This window comes from Rana temporaria, chromosome 12, assembly GCF_905171775.1.
Source record: "Rana temporaria chromosome 12, aRanTem1.1, whole genome shotgun sequence".
NCBI lineage: Eukaryota > Metazoa > Chordata > Amphibia > Anura > Ranidae > Rana > Rana temporaria.
The window spans coordinates 16,789,245-16,810,543 of NC_053500.1; the positions used below are offsets into that span (position 1 = coordinate 16,789,245).

A 21,299-nucleotide genomic window follows, 5' to 3' on the forward strand; every position below is an offset into this window, starting at 1 on the left:
AGGTGCAGGGTGCTGTGTAATGTAAAGGGGCCCAGAGGTGCAGGTTGCTGTGTAATGTAAAGGGGTCCAGAGGTGCAGGGTGCTGTGTAATGTAAAAGGGTCCAGAGGTCCAGGGTGCTGTGTAATGTAAAAGGGTCCAGAGGTCCAGGGTGCTGTGTAATGTAAAAGGGTCCAGAGGTGCAGGGTGCTGTGTAATGTAAAGGGGCCCAGAGGTGCAGGGTGCTGTGTAATGTAAAGGGGCCCAGAGGTGCAGGGTGCTGTGTAATGTAAAGGGGTCCAGAGGTGCAGGGTGCTGTGTAATGTAAAGGGGTCCAGAGGTGCAGGGTGCTGTGTAATGTAAAGGGGTCCAGAGATGCAGGGTGCAGTGTAATGTAAAGAGGTCCAGAGGTGCAGGGTGCTGTGTAATGTAAAGGTGTCCAGAGGTGCAGGGTGCTGTGTAATGTAAAGGTGTCCAGAGATGCAGGGTGCTGTGTAATGTAAAGGGGTCCAGAGGTGCTGGAACCCCACATCCCATCATTAACCGCGAAGCGCTGCCACGCCCCCGGGCTGCTCAGTCTAAAATGCCCGGGCCTATTTTTGGCCCAGTCCGGGCCTGGCGACGTATTACAGCAACGTTTAGTTGTGAGTTTCCCGGCGGTCTTCCCCTCGCCATGCGCTGCCGCTCTCACCGAAAAGGGAAATCTGCTGACAACATGTAAATTCTAAAATAAGCTGGAAAGAGTGATGAAAGGCGCTCGTCATGGTGGCTACGCGGCGTGCAGGAAACCAATTACACGATATTAGTGGAACTAAATACCCTTGGTAATTAATTACCCAAGGACATGAATACATTGCGAGACATTTACATACACCGCACGACGCTTCACCCACTTCAAGAACAAATCGGCTCTAATTAAAAAGAAAGGGAGGAGACCGGATTCAACCGAGGACCGGGGGGGTAATCGCATTACATAATCCAATACACCATTTATTAAGCTCCTTTCCTTCTAGGCAGCCCAACACCCTCACAAACCATGTGAGTAGCTCTGGCTGCAACACTCGCCTACTGACCAATGCTGCCCCCTGCAGTACCTCTTTTACACCACAAGCTGTCCTCAGTCTTCTAACTGAAGTGACGACCAGCAGAAGACTGACAACTTGTGGTGTAGAAGAGGTACTGCAGGGGGAAAATAGGTAAGAGTTGTCCTCAGTCCTCTGCTGGCCAAAAAGACTGAGGACAAATATTACCCATTTTGCCGGGGTTGCCCCCTGCAGTACCTCTTCTACACCACAAGTGCAAGGCGTCAAGGACCCGCTCCCTGAGTAGGTGTCACCACAATTTCTTGCACCCATGGTCTATTGGTGCAGAGGGTGGTGCTGACATCATCACGTTATTGTCATCCTCATGGACCGCTGGCTACCAGAAAAGGGGAGATCCCTGCATGTCATGATGCCAGCCTGAAGAAATAAATGACTGCAGGGGAGACTTCAAGAGGGCAAAGTGTAAACAGAAAAATCACAGTGCTACTACCCATACAACACATAGATAGCAGAGCTCCCCGGTGCTCGATCCACAGCCGTTGGCTGAGTAGAATAATGTAGGAGAGATACACTCTGGTTGTTGCTCTTAAAAAAAAAATCATGATTTTATTGAAAAGCCATAGTGCACAAATGCAGATAAAAACAGTTGACGCGTTTCAGCCTATAAGGCCTTAGTCATAAATGACTAAGGCCTTATAGACTGAAACACGTCAACTGTTTTTATCTGCGTTTGTGCACTATGGCTTTTCAATAAAATGAGGAACGTGCAGGAGACCGCCGCTGACCCTCTCCGAGACAGGTGTGCTGGGCAGCATCTGAAGGGGCACACTGGCGGCATCTGATGGGGCACAGTAGCTGCAATTGATGGGCACAATGGCAGCATTTGATGGGGCACAGTAGCGGCAATTGATGGGCACACTGGCAGAAATTGGTGGGCACAGTGGCTGCCTTTAATGGATACAGTGGTGGCAATTTATGGGTACAGTGGCTGCGTTTGATGGGCACAGTGGCTGCGTTTGATAGGCACAGTGGCCTCGTTTGATGGGCACAGTAGCTGCGTTTGATGGGCACACTGGCTGCGTTTGATGGGCACACTGGCTGCGTTTGATGGGCACAGTAGCTGCGATTGATGGGCACAGTAGCTGCGATTGATGGGCACAGTAGCTGCGATTGATGGGCACAGTAGCTGCGATTGAGGGCACAGTAGCTGCGATTGAGGGCACAGTAGCTGCGATTATGGGCACAGTGGCTGCGTTTGATGGGCACAGTGGCTGCGTTTGATGGGCACAGTTGCTGCGTTTGATGGGCACAGTGGCTGAGTTTGATGGCACAGTAGATGCAATTTTTTTTTTTTTCAGTTTGTTTACGCCCCCTCCCCCCAAAAAACAAATTGAGCACCAGCCGCCACTGTCCAGAAGGTGACCTAAAATGGATGTCAAAGGGGTGCGGAAACCTACGTCATAACTACCTGTTCCTCATTGCAGGTAACCAAATAAGGGACAGTGACTTCTCCCCACAAACAGTCCCAGGAGGTGACCTGCAATAGATATCAAAGGGGTGTGGAATCCTGCTCTATAGACACTGGTTCCCCATTGGATTTCATCCACTCTCTGACTGCTGGTCAGAAAATAAGGGGCAGAGATCTCTTCCAGCAAATAGTCCCAGGAAGTGACCTGCAATAGATGTCAAAGGGGTGGGGAATCCTGCTTTAGATTCACTTATTCACCATTGGATTTCACCCACTCTCTGACTGCTGGTCAGAAAATAGGTTGCAGAGACCTCTCCCAGCAAATTGTCCCAGGAGGCGACCTGCAATAGATATCAAAGGGGTGGGGAATCCTGCTCTAGATTCACTTATTCCCCATTGGATTCCACCCACTCTCTGACTGCTGGTCAGAAAATTAGGGGCAGAGACCTCTCCCAGCAAATTGTCCCAGGAGGTGACCTGCAATAGATGTCAAAGGGGTGGGGAATCCTGCTCTAGATTCACTGGTTCCCCATTGTATTCCACCCACTCTCTGACTGCTGGTCAGAAAATTAGGGGCAGAGACCTCTCCCAACAAATTGTCTCAGGAAGTGACCTGCAATAGATATCAAAGGGGTGGGGAATCCTGCTCTAGATTCACTTATTCCCCATTGGATTTCACCCACTCTCTGACTGCTGGTCAGAAAATTAGGGGCAGAGATCTCTCCCAGCAAATTGTCTCAGGAGGTGAAATGCAACTAGTTCCAAGACACCAACGTTTAAGTCACATGGGAGAAAATCAGCTCACCTTCAATGTGCAGCCTATGAGAGCTGCCAGTCGAGGCTACAAGACCACCCCCAGCAAATTTATCGGTGAGATTTGTGGACAGGGGGTCAGCTGTCTGTTGCAGTTCCATTGGGGGAGCAAGAAGTGAAGGATATATATTTACCATTGGCCCCTAAGCAGGTGACGTGCAGCCTCTGATCATCTCACGCTATCGATCTTCTATAGTCTGTCAGAGACCACAGCGGACTATACTTTGCGTGTGAAAACATTACTTACACAAAATAACAATAAGTGTGTATAAGCCGGGATTAAGGTATAAATTATTCCTGCGACCTCCAGCCTGACATTAAGCCCAGCAAGTCCCCATGGGAAATATGGGCCACTAAGCTGGACATCAATACTATTGAAGATCAGAACAACGAACATCAAAGGGAACAAAGATTTACATCAAGGCAAGAGTGCAGCACCATGGAGAGCGGGGAACTCCACCCCCAACCACAGGATGAAAGTGGATCTAGAGGAGGTCTCTCAACCATTTTACTCCAGAGGAATCCTGGAAATAATTTTCAGGTCTGGGGGAACACTTTCTAAAAGTAATTCATTGGAAGTCAGTGGGAAGAATGTGCCTTACATTGGAGGTCAGTGAGAAGAATGTCCCTTACATTGGTGGTCAGTGGGAAGAACCTTCTTTACATTAGTGATCAGTGGCAAAAATGCTCCTTACATTGGAGGTCAGTGGGAAGAATGCCCCTTATATTGGTGGTCAGTGGGAATAATGTCCCTTACATTGGTGGTTATTTGGATGAATGTTCCTTACATTGGTGGTTAGTTGGAAGAATGTCCCTTATATTGGTGGCCAGTGGGAATAATGTCCCTTACATTGGTGGTTAGTTGGAAGAATGTTCCTTACATTGGTGGTTAGTTGGAAGAATGTTCCTTACGTTGGTGACCAGTGAAAAGAATGACCCTTACATCTCTGGTCAGTGAGAACATCCTTTACATTGGTGATCAGTGGGAAGAATGTCCCTTACATTGGTGGCCAGTGGGAAGAATGTCCCTTATATTGGAGGTCAGTGGGAAGAACATCCTTTACATTAGTGGTCAGTGGGAAGAATGTCCCTTACATTGGTGGTGAGTGGGAAGAATGTCCCTTACATTGGTGGTCAGTGGGAAGAACATCCTTTACATTAGTGTTCAGTGGGAAGAATGTCCCTTACATTGGTGGCCAGTGGGAATAATGATCTTTACATTGGTGGCCAGTGGGAAGAATGCCCCTTACATTGGTGACCAGTGGGAAGAATGCCCCTTACATTGGTGGCCAGTGGGAAGAATGCCCCTTACATTGGTGATCAGTGGGAAGAATGTTCCTTACATTGGTGATCAGTGGGAAGAATGTCCCTTACATTGGTGGTCAGTGGGAAGAATGCTCCTTACATTGGTGGCCAGTGGGAAGAATGTCCCTTACATTGGTGGTCAGTGGGAAGAATGCTCCTTACATTGGTGGCCAGTGGGAAGAATGCCATTCTTACAGATAGCTAAAAAGATCATTGGTTTCATGCAACTGGCTTTGCAAAGTGGAACTGACCTGGAAACTATGTGGGCACCATCAGATAAGAATCCAACCAGCCACAGCTCAAGGAACCATTAGTAACCTCCTGAGGAACCCTACAGTTCCAGGGAACCCTTGTTAAGAATATCTGATCTAGAGATTCCATATCTAATAAACTTCATCCAATCGAGGAAACAAACTCCGGCCTCAGAATTCCTCCATCCTTCACCAAGTATTTATAACCCTGATAATGCAAAGCTGGCTTTGCACTTGGCAAATGTTAAAGAGAACCTGTAAGGTGTACAAGGATCTCCATACTAACCAGTGCTTGCCCTCTAGTTGTGAACCTTTCCATTGTTTTCTATGAGAAGCTCACGCTATGCAGACAACCTTGACCTCTACTATATTATGGGCTAAGCCCTGCCCTTTCCTAGGGCAAACGCCACCCCTGTCTTTCAAGAGTCCAATGCCATAGCCTCAGTCTCTTACACTGGAATGCTGGGGTGGGGCTTAGCTACAAGTTAGGTAGAAGTCAAGCCCCTTTTGTGTAAAAGTGGCGTAGCGTGGGTTGTCAACACCCGGAGCAGGGCAAGAGATTTGTGCCCCCTAACCCGTGGATTTTTAGCACTCTCTGAGTCCCTTCCACTAGTACAATAGTACTGACCAACCTGATTCCTACACCGACCTACCTGATCACTATACTAACCTAACCTACCTGATTCCTACACTGGCCACTAAACTGACCTATCTGATTGCTATACTGCCCACTACACTGACCTGCCCTCCTCCTTCCCCCCCAGTCTTCGCACGATCACAATCCCTGGGATCATCATGGATGGTCTTCAGTGTACATTTACTCACTGCTGTGTCAGTGTCACTGCTGGGACTGCACCGCAACTTCTTTCTCATAGGGAAGCGGAAGAGCTCACAGTCTCCTAGACTGCACAGTGCAGGAGAAGAGCTGCAGGTAACCTGCCTCCTGCCACTGCGCCCCTCTAAAATTTTCACCCGGGGCAACCACCCCCCTGGCCCCCCCCACGCTACGCCACTGGGTTCCACTATAGTTGGGGGGGTTACCCAGAACTTGACACTTGTTTTCAGCACCTTAACCTGCCGGGTTCTTAGTGCACAAAAAGTGGGAGGGGCCAAGACACTGAAAGATGCAATTTGGGGGGGAAATTAGACGTGGGAGGAAGGTTAGGTAAACGTTTCGGAAACAGGTTACCTGTCCTGTAGCGGGCGGAGGAAGCATCGCTCTGTGATCCATCGGCGTAGCGGGCGGAGATGGACACTTGGTACTCGGTGCTGTACTCCAAGTCAGTGAGGACCGCGCTGTGCTCATCTCCGGGGACTGACAGCTGTTAAGTGAGGGAGAACAGAAGGGGGTCAGCGGTGTCCAAGTTGCATTTTTTGTACATCAATTGTCCTTTTCCTGTCACCTTGTCAGTATAAATGGCTACATTTGGTTATTTAAATAACTGCGGTACACACTTTGTTTTTTTGTGTTTTTAGTTTTATACACATTTTTTATATATATTTTTCAGGTGCAGCACGAAATTTGCAAAATTGATTTTTTCATCATTGATATCCAGTACAGTACCTGACTCGGCCTCCCTCCGCTCAGAGGAATCCATTTGATCAGATAAGAGGTGACGTCTTCAGCGCCCGGATCCCACGCCACCGCAGCACTGTCACCGCTCATGTCTACCACTTTCACGCCAGTAGGGGGCGGCACCTTCACTGCAAAATATTGTATGGCCCATTACAGGGAATTAACAGTCTTGCCAGTCTATTAATACGTTAACAATTTAAAAATAAAAGTGTATGCAGTATGCACACTAGAACAGCTATATTGGTTCATTACATATGCAGGCTCTGCTTTTGATTTTGCAACACTTCGCAACATTTGTGCTTTACTGCTTCTAGTTCATAGTGGATGCTAGACAACTCATTTAAAACAATGCACTCCATGTGTGGCTGATATTATCTCAACAAATGATAGGTTAGGGAGTTAAAGCAATAGCTCTGAGCTGCTGATGTTGCCCTCTAGTCTCTAAATTAGAAATTACTGAAATTATAAAAAAAAAAAAAAACTGCACATGCAAGCATGGGAGTCTGCTCCATAGGGCAAGAGGAGGCAATTGACCCCCCTCCCCCCCCTGGAAAAATCGAGAAGGGCCAGATCCCAGGCCAGATGTCACACAAGCACAGTGAGCAGAGTGTAGCCGCCTCCCCCACCTGCTGTGCCTGTGTCACGCTGATGGCTGATCTGAGGTACTGAATGGGATGGGGGGGAGGGGGGTCCGTCTGTGCTCAAGGGGGGGTTTGTGCTGAATGGGGGGTCCATCTGTGCTGAAGGGGGGGGGGTCTGTGCTTAAAAGGGGCCCATCTGTGCTGAAGGGGGGTCTGTGCTGAAAGAGGGGTCTGTGTGGCATGGGGGGCTCTGTGCTGAAGGGGGGGGTCCATCTGTGCTAAATGGAGGGGTCTGTGCAGAATGGGGGGTCCATCTGTACTGAATGGAGGGGTCTGTGCTGGAGCGGGGTCTGTACATTCTCTAGGCTATATTTATAAGGGCATGGAGTGAAGCTGAATTATCTCAAGAGCTATTTCACACTGCCAGCTGGCCGCATTATCGGTAAAGCGCCGCTAAAAAGTGGCGCTTTACCATCGTTTTAGCTGCGCTATTTGGCCTCTAGCGGGGCGCTTTTAACCCCCGCTAGCGTTTGAAGAAAGGGTTAAATGCGACTGTGCATCGTCGCTGCTGAAGCGCCCTGACCCCCCCCCCCCCCTGAGAAAATTTCAGCGGATGCCTATGCATGCAAGCTCAGTTTACACTTTAGAGGCTGTTGTGGGATGAAAAGACCTGGCTTTCCACTAAATCCCAATGGTGCACAGTAGGGCTGGAGTAATTTGTGAGGGTACTCCAGTTCCTCCACACCTTGGTTATGTGTATTTATGGAGCTGGATCTGTGTACAAGGGCACAATCATGAGAAAATAACCTTCCCCTAAATGACTGGAAATCCACAATTGTCTAAAATTAGTCGGCCGACCCGTTCCTTGGATGCTGCCGCAGCCATCCTCGGGGAGGAAATCAGGAAGTAAAGCATTGAGGCTTCACTTCCCGGTTCCCTACTGCGCATGCGCGAGTCGCGCTGCGCATCCTCACTGGTCCCTGCTGTCTTCTGGGACCAGTGGGTTTCCCAGAAGACGGCAGGGGACGACGACGAAGTGGCGTAACCCCCGTGGGGTGGTCTATGCCTGGAAGTTTGTGCAAATACTTGTATTATACAGGTATCTGCACCCCCCTCCCCCTGAAAGGTGCCAAATGTGACACCAGAGGGGGGTTCTGAAAAGCGGAGGTTCCATTTTTGTGTGGACCTCCGCTTTAATCGTATCTTTGGCCTTAAAGCGTAGAAGCCAAAACATCAATGATGAAAGAGCAATAGGCAAGGTTCAGTGTAACGGTCAGGGGTTAACACCATTTACGATATTCCGTTCCACCAACCCACGACAGCTTATCCGACACTCCAACAATCCAGCAGACACGGTCCATTGTATTTCCCCCAGAAACGAGACACACACAGCTCTGTCTCTGGTTCCAAAACGAATGAACACTTTAATGATAAACTCAGCTTGTTATATACAGTTAGAAACCAAATCTGGACAATGGGCTAGATTCGGTAAGAGTTAGTCCGGCGTATCAGTAGATACGCCGACCTAACTCGGAATCTGTGCCGACCTAAGTTTAAGTGTATTCTCAAACAGAGATACACTTAAACCTATCTAAGATACGACGGCTTGCACCGTCCTATCTTAGGGTGCAATATTTAGGCTGGCCGCTAGGTGGCGCTTCCATTGCGGTCGGCGTAGCATATGTAAATCACTAGATACGCCTATTCACGAACGTACGCCCGGCCGACGCAGTACAGATACGCCGTTTACGTAACGCATTAGCAGGCCTAAAGTTATTCCATCAAATAGCTGGAATAGTAATGTTAAGTATGGCCGCCGTTCCCGCGTCGAAATTTGAAAATTTTACGTAGTTTGCGTAAGTCGTCCGTGAATAGGGTTTTACGTCATTTACGTCCACGTCTAAATCAATAGGACTGTGCGGCGTACTTAACCGCAATGCACACTGGGATAGGTAGGTGGACGGCGCATGCGCCGTTCGTAAAATACATCAATCACGTCAGGTCAAGCCCCATTAACATAAAACACGCCCCCTCAGCCGAATTTGAATTAGCCGCCCTTACGCCCGCCCGATTTACGCTACGCCGCCGTAACTTAGCAGGCAAGTACTTTGTGAATCATGTACTTGCCTCACTAACTTACGGCGGCATAGTGTAAACACGATACACTATGCCGCTGCAAAGTTAGGGCGAGCTATGTGAATCTAGCCCAATGACTCAACTCCACCCACAACATCACACAAAGGGGTGCTAACGAGTCCCCCTCAATCCACATTTTAGACAGACTTTCTGACTCAGCGATAAGTTATTCTCACCTGCTTCATAATGCACATTCCGCAGTGAAAACATAATTGACATGCTAATCCACTACACCTGAAAGGTCAGACATCTGACCTTTTAGACTGCCAACACATATCTATCATCGATAGAACTTTCACACAATACAGTGTCATTAGCATACACAATGAAAGGTTCTTGAGAGGCAGACTTAATTAGCACAATAGACAATAGAATGCAAACACAGCAAGCTTTTATCATTACAGCCAGGTAGACTTAATTAGCACCTCAACAGTCTGTGTCCCCACATGAAGTCACTCTGCTATTGACCTGTTGGGGTCAGAATTAACCACCTGTAATATTTCAAGATATCCTGCAATACATTATGAATTATCATTACTGTCCCATCTCATGTAATCCGAGATATCATTTCTCAGTCATCCTATGCCCCTATTGGACATAGGATGACCCTAGACACAAGAGGGCCATTCCGTTACGTTCAGTATCTCTCCCTGACCAATGAGCCATCGCTAACTCTTCAAACGTGGACCCCGTTGTCCAGAGAGAATGATTTCTTTATTAAACATTTTTGTTTGAAGATAGAAGAAAAATTTCCATATGAAATATCTACGTGGGCTGTGAGAGCTGGAAGTGTGAAGAAGACGTAGAAGACAAGTGCACTTGAAACACTCAGAGGCACTAATAACTTTTCCAGCAGCCGCCGCCGCTCTGCGCAAAAGAGAAATTAGGATTTGACATTTATAGAACTTTGATGTGAAGCTTTATTGTTCTATATTTGCTTCTTGTCTGTAGGAGGATCTCAAGTCGGCGGTGTTCTTCTTTGGGTTGGCTGGGCATGATGTTAGCTGCCTGATCTATTACAACCCAATATGTCATGTGAAAGAGAACCTGTCATTTCATTGCTTACTTCCTTTTCTTCCATCAATCTCGCTCTGTACCACCCTGTGCTTGGCTGAGGGGCTATAAAGACCAGTCTTGTGCAGGGCAGCCATCACAAATTTTGGGGCCCCTTATACAGCTTTACGCAGGGCCCTCTGGAGCAGAGAAATGGGGGGGTAACGAAAGTGTCATCTCTTCTCTCTCCTGCCGCGAGTTGTTAAAGTCAGACAAAAAAATGGGGGGGAGGGGAAATATAGAGCGGATTTCAACGTTTTTTTTATTTTTTATTATGGAGCTTGTGATTAGAGCCGGAGGCTCTAACTTGCTTAAAGGGGTGGTTCACCCTAAAAACTACTTTTTTTCATTACACTGGCCCCCCACATTACAATACGATTAAGGCTATTATTTTTTTTTGATGCTGTACATACCTTTGTACAGCTATTCACCCGTGGCATCCGGGTTGCGAGTCCCGCGGGAGTGGGCGTTCCTAACATGTCTGTGATTGACGTTTTGACCAAAAACGAGCTCCCCCCATCGCGTAAGCCGCGTCACGGTTGGCGAAAGGAGCCGAACGGCGATGCGCATGCGCAGTATAGCGCCGACTCGCCGTTCGGCTCCTTTCGCCAACCGTGACGCGACTTACGCGACGGGGGGAGCTCGTTTTTGGTCAAAACGTCAATCACAGACATGTTAGGAACGCCCACTCCCGCGGGACTCGCAACCCGGATGCCACGGGTGAATAGCTGTACGAAGGTATGTACAGCATGAAAAAAAAAGATAATAGGCTTAACCGTATTGTAATGTGGGGGGCCAGTGTAATAAGAAAATGTAGTTTTTAGGGTGAACCACCCCTTTAATATTCGCTAATGTATTCCTGCTTCTCCTCTCGGCCAATCAGGAAGCGGCTCTTGAGACCTAATTGGCCGGGAGTCTTAGGATGGGTCTTAGGACCCTCCTCCTGTTCGGCTGGGAGTAGAAGCAGTCTCTTCCTCCTAACCTGGATGGAACAGAGCATCGCCACCTTGTCCTCGTCCCCGCACCTCTACCACCAGTGGCGGGTGGTGCTCAAAATTTTTTGGAGGGACGCAAACAAACTGAAAAAAAAACATCAATTGCAGCCACAGCGCCCATCAAACGCAGCTACAGTGCCCATCAAACGCAGCTACTGTGCCCATCAAACGCAGCTACTGTGCCCATCAAATGCAGCTGCTGTGCCCATCAAATGCTGCCACTGTGCCCTTCAAACGCTGCCACTGTGCCCTTCAAGTGCTGCCACTGTGCCCCATCAATTGCTGCCACTGTGCCCCATCAATTGCTGCCACTGTGCCCCATCAATTGCTGCCACTGTGCCCCATCAATTGCTGCCTCTGTGCCCATCAATTGACATTACAGTGCAGACCTCCCTACAGTACAGACCCCCTCCCTACAGTGCAGACCCCCCTACATTACAGACCCCCTCTACAATACTGACACCCCTCCCCCCTACGTTACAGGAACGTAAAATGCGGGCCGCGTATGCCCTATGGCCAGTTCGGACCTGGTTGTAACAAAGGATGAAAAAAAAGCCGCACACTGCATTTTATTAAGCAAACCAGCAACCGTTTCCGATGCACGCCGCTTGAGCAAACTAAACGTCAATCAATTAAGGTTTACATCTAAGTTAAGCGCTGCCAGTCACGCAAACCTAAAACATTTAAATATTTATCCGCCAGAGTTATTAGAAACGCATTAAACAGACAAACATTCCATTAATGTTTAGTAAATCTTTAACAGGCTCAGCGTAGCATATTATGAAGGTTTTAGCGGAATTCTGCGCGGCTCACATCATCGCATTAAAAGACCATTAGGCAGAAATGACATCATTTAAGTGTCATTTAATGGTTTCCCCGAATAAAGAAAAAAATTAAAATGTCTCAGGAAATTATGATTAGTGACCACGGTTAAAGTAGAACCCCCGACGGGGGGAAAAAACACAGAGCCCTGTGTCCCCATGGGGAAGATTCCTGCTACTTCCTGTCCTGGTGACTACAGTACCTGTGATGGGGACAGGAAGTGAGGGGAACTCCAAAAAGTGACACAGACTGCAACAAAACCTGGTAGAGGTTATGACAGCACCTCACTCAACAAATGAGTGTATTTAATGCTGCCTGTGTCCTCAAAGGATAGATTACTCTTCATTTCCTTTCCCTGTGACCACATATCACCAGGACAGGAAGTGATGTCTTCAATGGATAGATTACTCTTCATTTCCTTTCCCTGTGACCACCTATCACCAGGGCAGGAAGTGATGTCCTCAATGGGGAAACAGACAGCACTACAACCTTTGTAACCCCTTACACAATCTATAAAAGTTTTTTTAAGCTGTAGGTAGTATAACATGGAACAATCAGTGGCGGCTGGTGCTCAAAATTTTTTTTTTGGGGGGGGGGGCGCAAACGTAAAAAAAAAAAAAAAGAAAAAAATTGCAGCCTCACTGTGCCCATCAAATGCAGCCACTGTGGCATCAATTGTCACCACTGTGCCATGCCATCAAATGCAGTCACTGTGCCATCAATTATCACCACTGTGCCATGCCATCAAACGCAGCCGCTGTGCCATCAATTATCACCACTGTGCCATGCCATCAAATGCAGTCACTATGCCATCAATGGTCACCACTGTGCCATGCCATCAAACGCAGCCGCTGTGCCATCAATTATCACCACTGTGCCATGCCATCAAATGCAGTCACTATGCCATCAATTGTCACCACTGTGCCAAGCCATAAAACGCAGCCGCTGTGCCATCAATTATCACCACTGTGCCATGCCATCAAACGCAGCCGCTGTGCCATCAATTATCACCACTGTGCCATGCCATCAAATGCAGTCACTATGCCATCAATGGTCACCACTGTGCCATGCCATCAAACGCAGCCGCTGTGCCATCAATTATCACCACTGTGCCATGCCATCAAATGCAGTCACTATGCCATCAATTGTCACCACTGTGCCAAGCCATAAAACGCAGCCGCTGTGCCATCAATTATCACCACTGTGCCATGCCATCAAATGCAGTCACTATGCCATCAATTGTCACCACTGTGCCAAGCCATAAAACGCAGCCGCTGTGCCATCAATTGTCACCCCTGTGCCATGCCATCAAACGCAGCCACTGTGCCCCTCAATTGTCGCCACTGTGTCAATTGTCACCACTATGCCCCTCAATTGTCACCACTGTGCCAATTGTCACCACTGTGCCCTTTAATTGTCGCCACGGTGCCCATTGTCACTACTGTGCCCATTGATGTCACTGTGCCCATTGTTGCCACTGTGCATGTCACTGTGCCCTTTAATTGATGCCACTGTGCCCTTTGTCCCCGCTGTGCCCTGTAAAATGCACTTACCTTAATCCTTTGACGTCCCTCGATGTCTTCTTCTCCCGCCTTGGTGACGCTTCAGCCAATCAGGTTACCGATAACCAGAATCGGCGAACCTGATTGGCTGAGACGGCCGTCAGTCTTATCCAAGGGACTTGGATAAGACATCCGGGAGGACGAGGGCTGTACTCGGAAAGCCGCTGGCTCTGATAGGCTTTTCCGCACAACCCCCCCCCCCCCCCATCCATGTAACATTGTGTATCTAATGCTCTCTATGGCGATCCCCTCAGACAGGGAAGCCCCCCCATCCATGTAACATTGTGTATCTAATGCTCTCTATGGCGATCCCCTCAGACAGGGAAGCCCCCCCCCTATCCATGTGACATTGTGTATCTAATGCTCTCTATGGCGATCCCCTCAGACAGGGAAGCCCCCCCCCCTATCCATGTGACATTGTGTATCTAATGCTCTCTATGGCAATCCCCTCAGACAGGGAAGCCCCCCCCCCATCCATGTAACATTGTGTATCTAATGCTCTCTATGGCGATCCCCTCAGACAGGGAAGCCCCCCCCCTATCCATGTAACATTGTGTATCTAATGCTCTCTATGGCGATCCCCTCAGACAGGGAAGCCCCCCCATCCATGTAACATTGTGTATCTGGACAGATGTGTGGATTTCTGCCTCAGTCATAACAAATGATAATTTCTGAGGATACAAAGTCCAGGCTGAAAAGCACAGAGGAGTGCCAGAGAGAAGCGAATGTTGGAGACGCCGGTTACCGCAACAATGTCAAGTGAAGGTGGACGGAGCCCTCGGAGCCGCCATGTCCGTTAATTGGCACCAGTGACAGAATAATAATTATCGGCGCAGAGGTCGGGCGGCACAAACTGGAACAAATAACAGCAACAGAGGCGCAGCCGGCCATATGTCACCTGCCAACTTTGGGCAAAACCGCCTCTGTGCCACCCGCCGCTCGGCGGATCTGCCATTTAGAGTGACATTCTGGGGCTCTGTAATTAACGCTAATTGGCCGATGTGCCCCCGGACTAAGGACTTTCCCTTGCAATTCTGCAAGAATGAGGACAAACACAGCTGACAGCCAAGGGCACGGCTCCAGCAGCGCCAATGAATCAGACAGAATGGGCACCGGGCGGCTCTTACTTGCGTGGTTCCTTACTCTGATCTCGGCACTTACAGGTTGTAAAGTTTCCCGACAGATGCAGCGAAGTCTTCAGCCCGCTGTGTGAGGTGGCCAGGGTGACGTTATACGGAGTCTGAGAGGTCAGAGACTTCAGGGTCACCGAGGAGCTGCCACCGGGGATTTCCACCTGAAACGAGACAGTGAGGTTACAATGGTAAAGGAGGAGGGCGCCATCAGATACAATGGAAAAGGAGGAGGGCGCCATCAGATACAATGGTAAAGGAGGAGGGCGCCATCAGATACAATGGTAAAGGAGGAGGGCGCCATCAGATACAATGGTAAAGGAGGAGGGCGCCATCAGATACAATGGTAAAGGAGGAGGGCGCCCTCAGATACAATGGTAAAGGAGGAGGGCGCCCTCAGATACAATGGTAAAGGAGGAGGGCGCCCTCAGATACAATGGTAAAGGAGGAGGGCGCCCTCAGATACAATGGTAAAGGAGGAGGGCGCCATCAGATACAATGGTAAAGGAGGAGGGCGCCATCATATACAATGGTAAAGGAGGAGGGCGCCATCATATACAATGGTAAAGGAGGAGGGCGCCATCAGATACAATGGAAAAGGAGGTGGGCGCCATCAGATACAATGGTAAAGGAGGAGGGTGCTATTAGATACAATGGAAAAGGAGGAGGGCGCCATCAGATACAATGGAAAAGGAGGAGGGCGCCATCAGATACAATGGAAAAGGAGGTTAGGCGCCATCAGATACAATGGAAAAGGAGGAGGGCGCCCTCAGATACAATGGTAAAGGAGGAGGGCGCCCTCAGATACAATGGTAAAGGAGGAGGGCGCCATCAGATACAATGGTAAATGAGGAGGGCGCCATCAGATACAATGGAAAAGGAGGAGGGCGACATCAGATACAATGGTAAAGGAGGAGGGCGCCATCAGATACAATGGTAAAGGAGGAGGGCGCCATCAGATACAATGGTAAAAGGAGGAGGGCCCATCAGATACAATGGTAAAGGAGGAGGGCGCCATCAGATACAATGGTAAAGGAGGAGGGCGCCATCAGATACAATGGAAAAGGAGGTGGGCGCCATCAGATACAATGGAAAAGGAGGAGGGCGCCATCAGATACAATGGAAAAGGAGGAGGGCGCCATCAGATACAATGGAAAAGGAGGAGGGCGCCATCAGATACAATGGAAAAGGAGGTGGGCGCCATCAGATACAATGGTAAAGGAGGAGGGCGCCATAAGATACAATGGTAAAGGAGGAGGGCGCCATCAGATACAATGGTAAAGGAGGAGGGCGCCATCAGATACAATGGTAAATGAGGAGGGCGCAATAAGATACAATGGTAAAGGAGGAGGGCGCCATTAGATACAATGGTAAAGGAGGAGGGCGCCATCAGATACAATGGTAAATGAGGAGGGCGCCATTAGATACAATGGTAAAGGAGGAGGGCGCCCTCAGATACAATGGTAAAGGAGGAGGGCCCATCAGATACAATGGTAAAGGAGGAGGGCGCCATCAAATACAATGGAAAAGGAGGTGGGCGCCATCAGATACAATGGTAAAGGAGGAGGGCGCCATCAGATACAATGGTAAAGGAGGAGGGCCCATCAGATACAATGGTAAAGGAGGAGGGCGCCATCAGATACAATGGTAAAGGAGGAGGGCGCCATCAGATACAATGGTAAAGGAGGAGGGCCCATCAGATACAATGGTAAATGAGGAGGGCGCCATCAGATACAATGGTAAAGGAGGAGGGAGCGCCATCAGATACAATGGTAAAGGAGGAGGGCGCCATCAGATACAATGGAAAAGCAGAGAGGTGAGTAGAGGAGAGAAGAGAAGAGTAGAGAGGAGAGGAGAAGTGCAGAGAAGAGTAGAGGAGAGATGAGAGGCGCAGACTGCAGACATGATGATGGAACAAGATGGAAATTAGGACAGGTGAGTAGAGGAGAGAGGAGTAGAGAGGAGAGGAGAAGTGCAGAGAAGAGCAGAGAGGTCAGTAGAGGAGAGAGGAGTAGAGAGGAGAGGAGAAGTGCAGAGAAGAGCAGAGAGGTGAGTAGAGGAGAGAGGAGAGGCGCAGACTGCAGACATGATGATGGAACAAGATGGAAATTAGGACAGGTGAGGAGAGGAGAGCTACTGTGAGCGGCGCCATGCATTAATTGCAGCCAGTATGAGAACATATAAAGCCAGAAGGTCATAGTAAATAAATATATAAGACAGAAGGAGGAAGAAAGGTAATTCCATAGAACAAAGGCAGCAGTAAAAGGAATCCTAGGTGGACACATGAGGGATCTGACATTACAGCCTGAAGAGAGATAAGTGAACCCAGCAGAGAAATATATTGTGCTGGAAGGAGATGAAGCAAAGGATTCCATCTGGAAGGAGACGTGGGGATCACCCTTCACCTCCAGAGCCGGATGACTCACAATGTGAGCGGTGTCACCTCCGGGGTGGATAATTCCTGAGCGTTGTCACCTCCGGGGGGGTGGATGATTCCTGAGCGGTGTCACCTCCGGGGGGTGGATGATTCCTGAGCAGGGATTACATGGGGATCTCATATCATCTCCTTTACTTAAAGGGGACTCCCTGTCACTTGATTCAGTATAATTTAAATAAAGATGACATCTTTCCACTCAGGCAAAAATCCGGAATAAATGTGATTCTCTATAAACGCTGCAAAGCACTATTTATATAAAAAGGCCGTGAGGCATAACCTGTCTGTGGAACAAAGGGGTTTTGGGTGCCTTTAGGCTTCTAACTGCCATCCGCACCTATAGGGATAAGCATATTTGTTCCTGTGCGTGCCCCCCCCCCCCCCCACCCCATTCTAGATGGTGAAATTACTCCAACACTCACCTCTTTAGCGATGACATTGCTGGCGTCAGACGTGTACGAGATGTGCTGAATCGTTCCAGTAGGTGGCGCCACCTCCCAGTACACAGTGACACTACTGTGAGTGATGTTGGTGAACCGTAGACTGTGCCGCGTGGGCTCTGGAAGACAAAAGGCATGGCAAGCCCCAAAACATCCTTCACAAACAGAAGAAAAGGATTGCATTTCATATATGACAAGTAGCCAGCAATGGGGAAATTAACCTTTTATGGTGCCGTTTCTGGCTCCAACAGCATGCAGATAATTGTTCATGATATAAACAAGACCAAATAAAGATCCAAGCCTTACTCATGACATCTGCACTCAGAGGGAGACTTATTTATTGGGAAACAGTGGTGACATGTTCTCTTTAATATCACCATTTATTCTTAAAGCTAAATACTAGAATGTAGTCAACACTTACCGGTTATCTGCTGAATGGTGATGGGATCACTGGTCTCTTCTCCAGCTGCCGCTACCACAGTCACACTGTAATTGGTATTTGGGGACAAGCCAGAGATGAGGACCTTTGTGTCTCCTGATTTAATCTGCAAAGAAAACGAAAAATTAAAGGTGAAGTTGCATGTGGAGGCATCCTGACATTTTTGGAGTCACCTCTTTACCTCTTTCACCTCGTCCCCATGGCCAGCCTTCATTGAGTAGGTCAAAATATAGTAAGAGGCGCCGTCCGATGGCTGCCAGTGGACCTCAAAGGATGAATTGGTGACTTGGTCTACGAAGAGCTCACGGGGAGAAGACAGTGGCACTGCGAGAGAGAAGGGAACCTACTGAGAATGGCGGGGTGACACACAATAGGTCATCACATATGAAGTGTCCGCAGTCATCTATTTACAGGTTGAGGTGATTCCACGGAGTCCAGAGCCCACGCCACTGATGTAGATGGGGAAGACCGAGACCAGGTAGTCGGTGCGGGCGGTTAGGTTCTTAAGGATGGCAGAGGTGGAATCTCCTTCCAAGACCACCTGCAAATGAAAGAACGGAAACACCATGGGATGTCAAATGCAGATGTAAAAAAACAGGAGATACCAAATGCAAGTACAACATTAAAGGGTCAATCCATCCAAAGGTTATAATTTATCTATTTATGCAGCTTGGTGGACTGGGTGAGCCCTGGCTTCTTAAAGGTCTTGGATACTCAACGATGAGATCCAATGGTTGACTGCTCCTGTCCATCTGGAAGTTTTGGGCTTCCCCGCCAACCATAGTGTGTCACGGCTCCTCCTTTTACATTTTCCATGATATATTAATGCAGCTTGGTGGACTGGGTCGGCCCCTGGCTTCTTATAGGTCTTGGATACTCAACAATAAGATCCAATGGTTCACTTTTCCTGTTCATATGGGGGTTGTTGGGCTTCCCCGCCCACCATAGTGTGTCACGGCTTCTCCTGTTACATTCTCCATAATAGATTTATGCAGCTTGGTGGGCTGGATCAGCCCCCGGCTTCTTATAGGTCTTGGATACTCAACAATGAGATCCAATGGTTGACTCTGTTTCTGTACATCTGGGGGTTTGGGGGTTTTGGGCTTCCCTCCCCACCATACTGTGTCACGGCTCCTCCTGTTACATTCTCCATAATATACAATAAATATAATATTCAACAAAGATGGTGGGAACCCTTCATAATAGGCACAGCAGGTGTGAAGACCAAATAATTTATCACAGGGATGGTGAAAACCCTTCATATTAGGCACAGCAGGTGTGCAGACCAAAGAACTCAGCACAGGGGTGGTGGGCAGGGCTGTCTTAATGCATGGGGGTCCCATAATAATCTTGAATTATATCATACTTGCCAACTGTCCCAAATTTGCCGGGACGGTCACGCGTCCCAGCATTGTGCCCTCCTGATCCCAGTATTGTGCCCTGCTGACTCCCCCTGTACTTCTGCCCCCCCTCTCTGTGACCTTTTTGTTGAGTAGTATGGCATGTTTTCTTACTGTCCAAAATCAATTCGAAATTACTAATAAATATATGTTTAATTCTATCAAGTATTTATACTTTAATTCTTGGGAGTTGATGCGTAAATTGGGGCAGGCTGATATGGGTCCCAGTGCATTACATTGGAGCGGGTTGGTAGGGGCCCCAGTGCATTACATTGCCCAGGGGCCCATGATGCCAAGACGGCCCTGGTGGTGGAAGCGCCTCATACCCAGAACTCAGCACAGGGGTGGTGGGAGCTCCTTATACCCAGGAACTCTGCACAGATTTGAGTAGTATGGCATGTTTTCTTACTGTCCAAAATCAATTCGAAATTACTAATAAATATATGTTTAATTCTATCAAGTATTTATACTTTAATTCTTGGAAATTGATGCGTAAATTGGGGCAGGCTGATATGGGTCCCAGTGCATTACATTGGAGCGGGTTGGTAGGGGCCCCAGTGCATTACATTGCCCAGGGGCCCATGATGCCAAGACGGCCCTGGTGGTGGAAGCGCCTCATACCCAGAACTCAGCACAGGGGTGGTGGGAGCTCCTTATACCCAGGAACTCTGCACAGATTTGGTGGGAGCTCCTCATACCCAGGAACTCAGCACATGGGTGGTGGGAGCTTCTCATACCCAGAACTCAGCACAAGGGTGGTGGGAGCTCCTCATACCCAGAACTCAGCACGGGGGTGGTGGGAGCTCCTCATACCCAGAACTCAGCACGGGGGTGGTGGGGGCTTCTCATACCCAGAACTCAGCACGGGGGTGGTGGGAGCTCCTCATACCCAGGAGCTCAGCACAGGGATGGTGGGAGCTCCTCATACCCAGAACTCAGCATGGGGGTGGTGTTCGCCTTTTATAATGGGCACAGCAGGTGCACAAATCTGGGAGCTCAGCACAGGGATGGGGGAACCCGTCATAGATGATACCAATATTTAAAAAAGGGCCAAGATAAATACCTGTAAACTACAGACCAGTCAGCCTAACATCAATAGCATGTAAACTATTGGAGGAGATGATAAGGGATTATATCCAAGAATTTGCCGAAGAAAACAGCATCATTAGTAGTAATCAGCATGGTTTTGTGAAAGATCATTCTTGCCAGACCAATCTGTAAACATTCTATGGGGAAGTGAGTTGTCATCTAGATAGAGGAAGGCCTGTGGACACTGTGTATCTGGATTTTGCCAAAGCAGAGATCTTCAGATCAGTTAGATGACATACATGTCCTCTTTAGGTCTTCCACCAGCAGTGGGCATCGATCCTCAATAATGCAAATGGCAAGGTGACATCAGTGGCACTCTCTGCACCAATACACTGTTACTGCAGGGTGCCACTGTGAGGCCCTCTTGTGGGGAGTGGTGCCATGACACCCTGCACTGCCAAGTACCGGTATGTCCTCAGTCTTCCAGCATCAAGTCAGAAGACTGAGGCCATCTTTTGGTGAATTCAGTGAGTGTAGGGAACAGCACCAGAGAGGTGGTGCTCAGCATCTCGTGTGGTTCACCACTGCCACCACATAATTGCACAACAAAATTGTTGGAGAAAAAAATAAATGTTCTACCTTTACAGGAGAGCCTACACCTTACCTCTTGGGGTGTCCCACCGCGAGATGGATAGTAGACTATACGGTATTTGCGGACGGGCTGCTGCGGAGGGGTCCAGGACACGCGCATGCTCCTTGCCGTTACATCGGATACCACCAAGTGAGTGGGGCTGGGGTGCGGGTCCACGATGACGGGGGCCACTACTTTCTGCAATCCTGGAGGA

The 21,299-nt window shown here is 48.7% G+C and overlaps 1 protein-coding gene across 1 annotated transcript in view; it reads right to left on the reverse strand.

Moving 5' to 3' along the window:
* COL20A1 (collagen type XX alpha 1 chain) overlaps window positions 1–21,299 on the reverse strand; it is a 142,950-nt gene that overhangs the window by 88,749 nt on the left and 32,902 nt on the right. The window contains exons 11-18 of the mRNA XM_040331623.1: window positions 21,119–21,291; window positions 18,437–18,566; window positions 18,207–18,349; window positions 18,008–18,131; window positions 17,569–17,705; window positions 14,744–14,876; window positions 6,422–6,561; window positions 6,047–6,179 (exon numbers count right to left, since the gene is read on the reverse strand). Coding sequence (XP_040187557.1) covers window positions 6,047–6,179; window positions 6,422–6,561; window positions 14,744–14,876; window positions 17,569–17,705; window positions 18,008–18,131; window positions 18,207–18,349; window positions 18,437–18,566; window positions 21,119–21,291 — 1,113 coding nt within the window. The remainder of the gene's footprint in view (window positions 1–6,046; window positions 6,180–6,421; window positions 6,562–14,743; window positions 14,877–17,568; window positions 17,706–18,007; window positions 18,132–18,206; window positions 18,350–18,436; window positions 18,567–21,118; window positions 21,292–21,299) is intronic.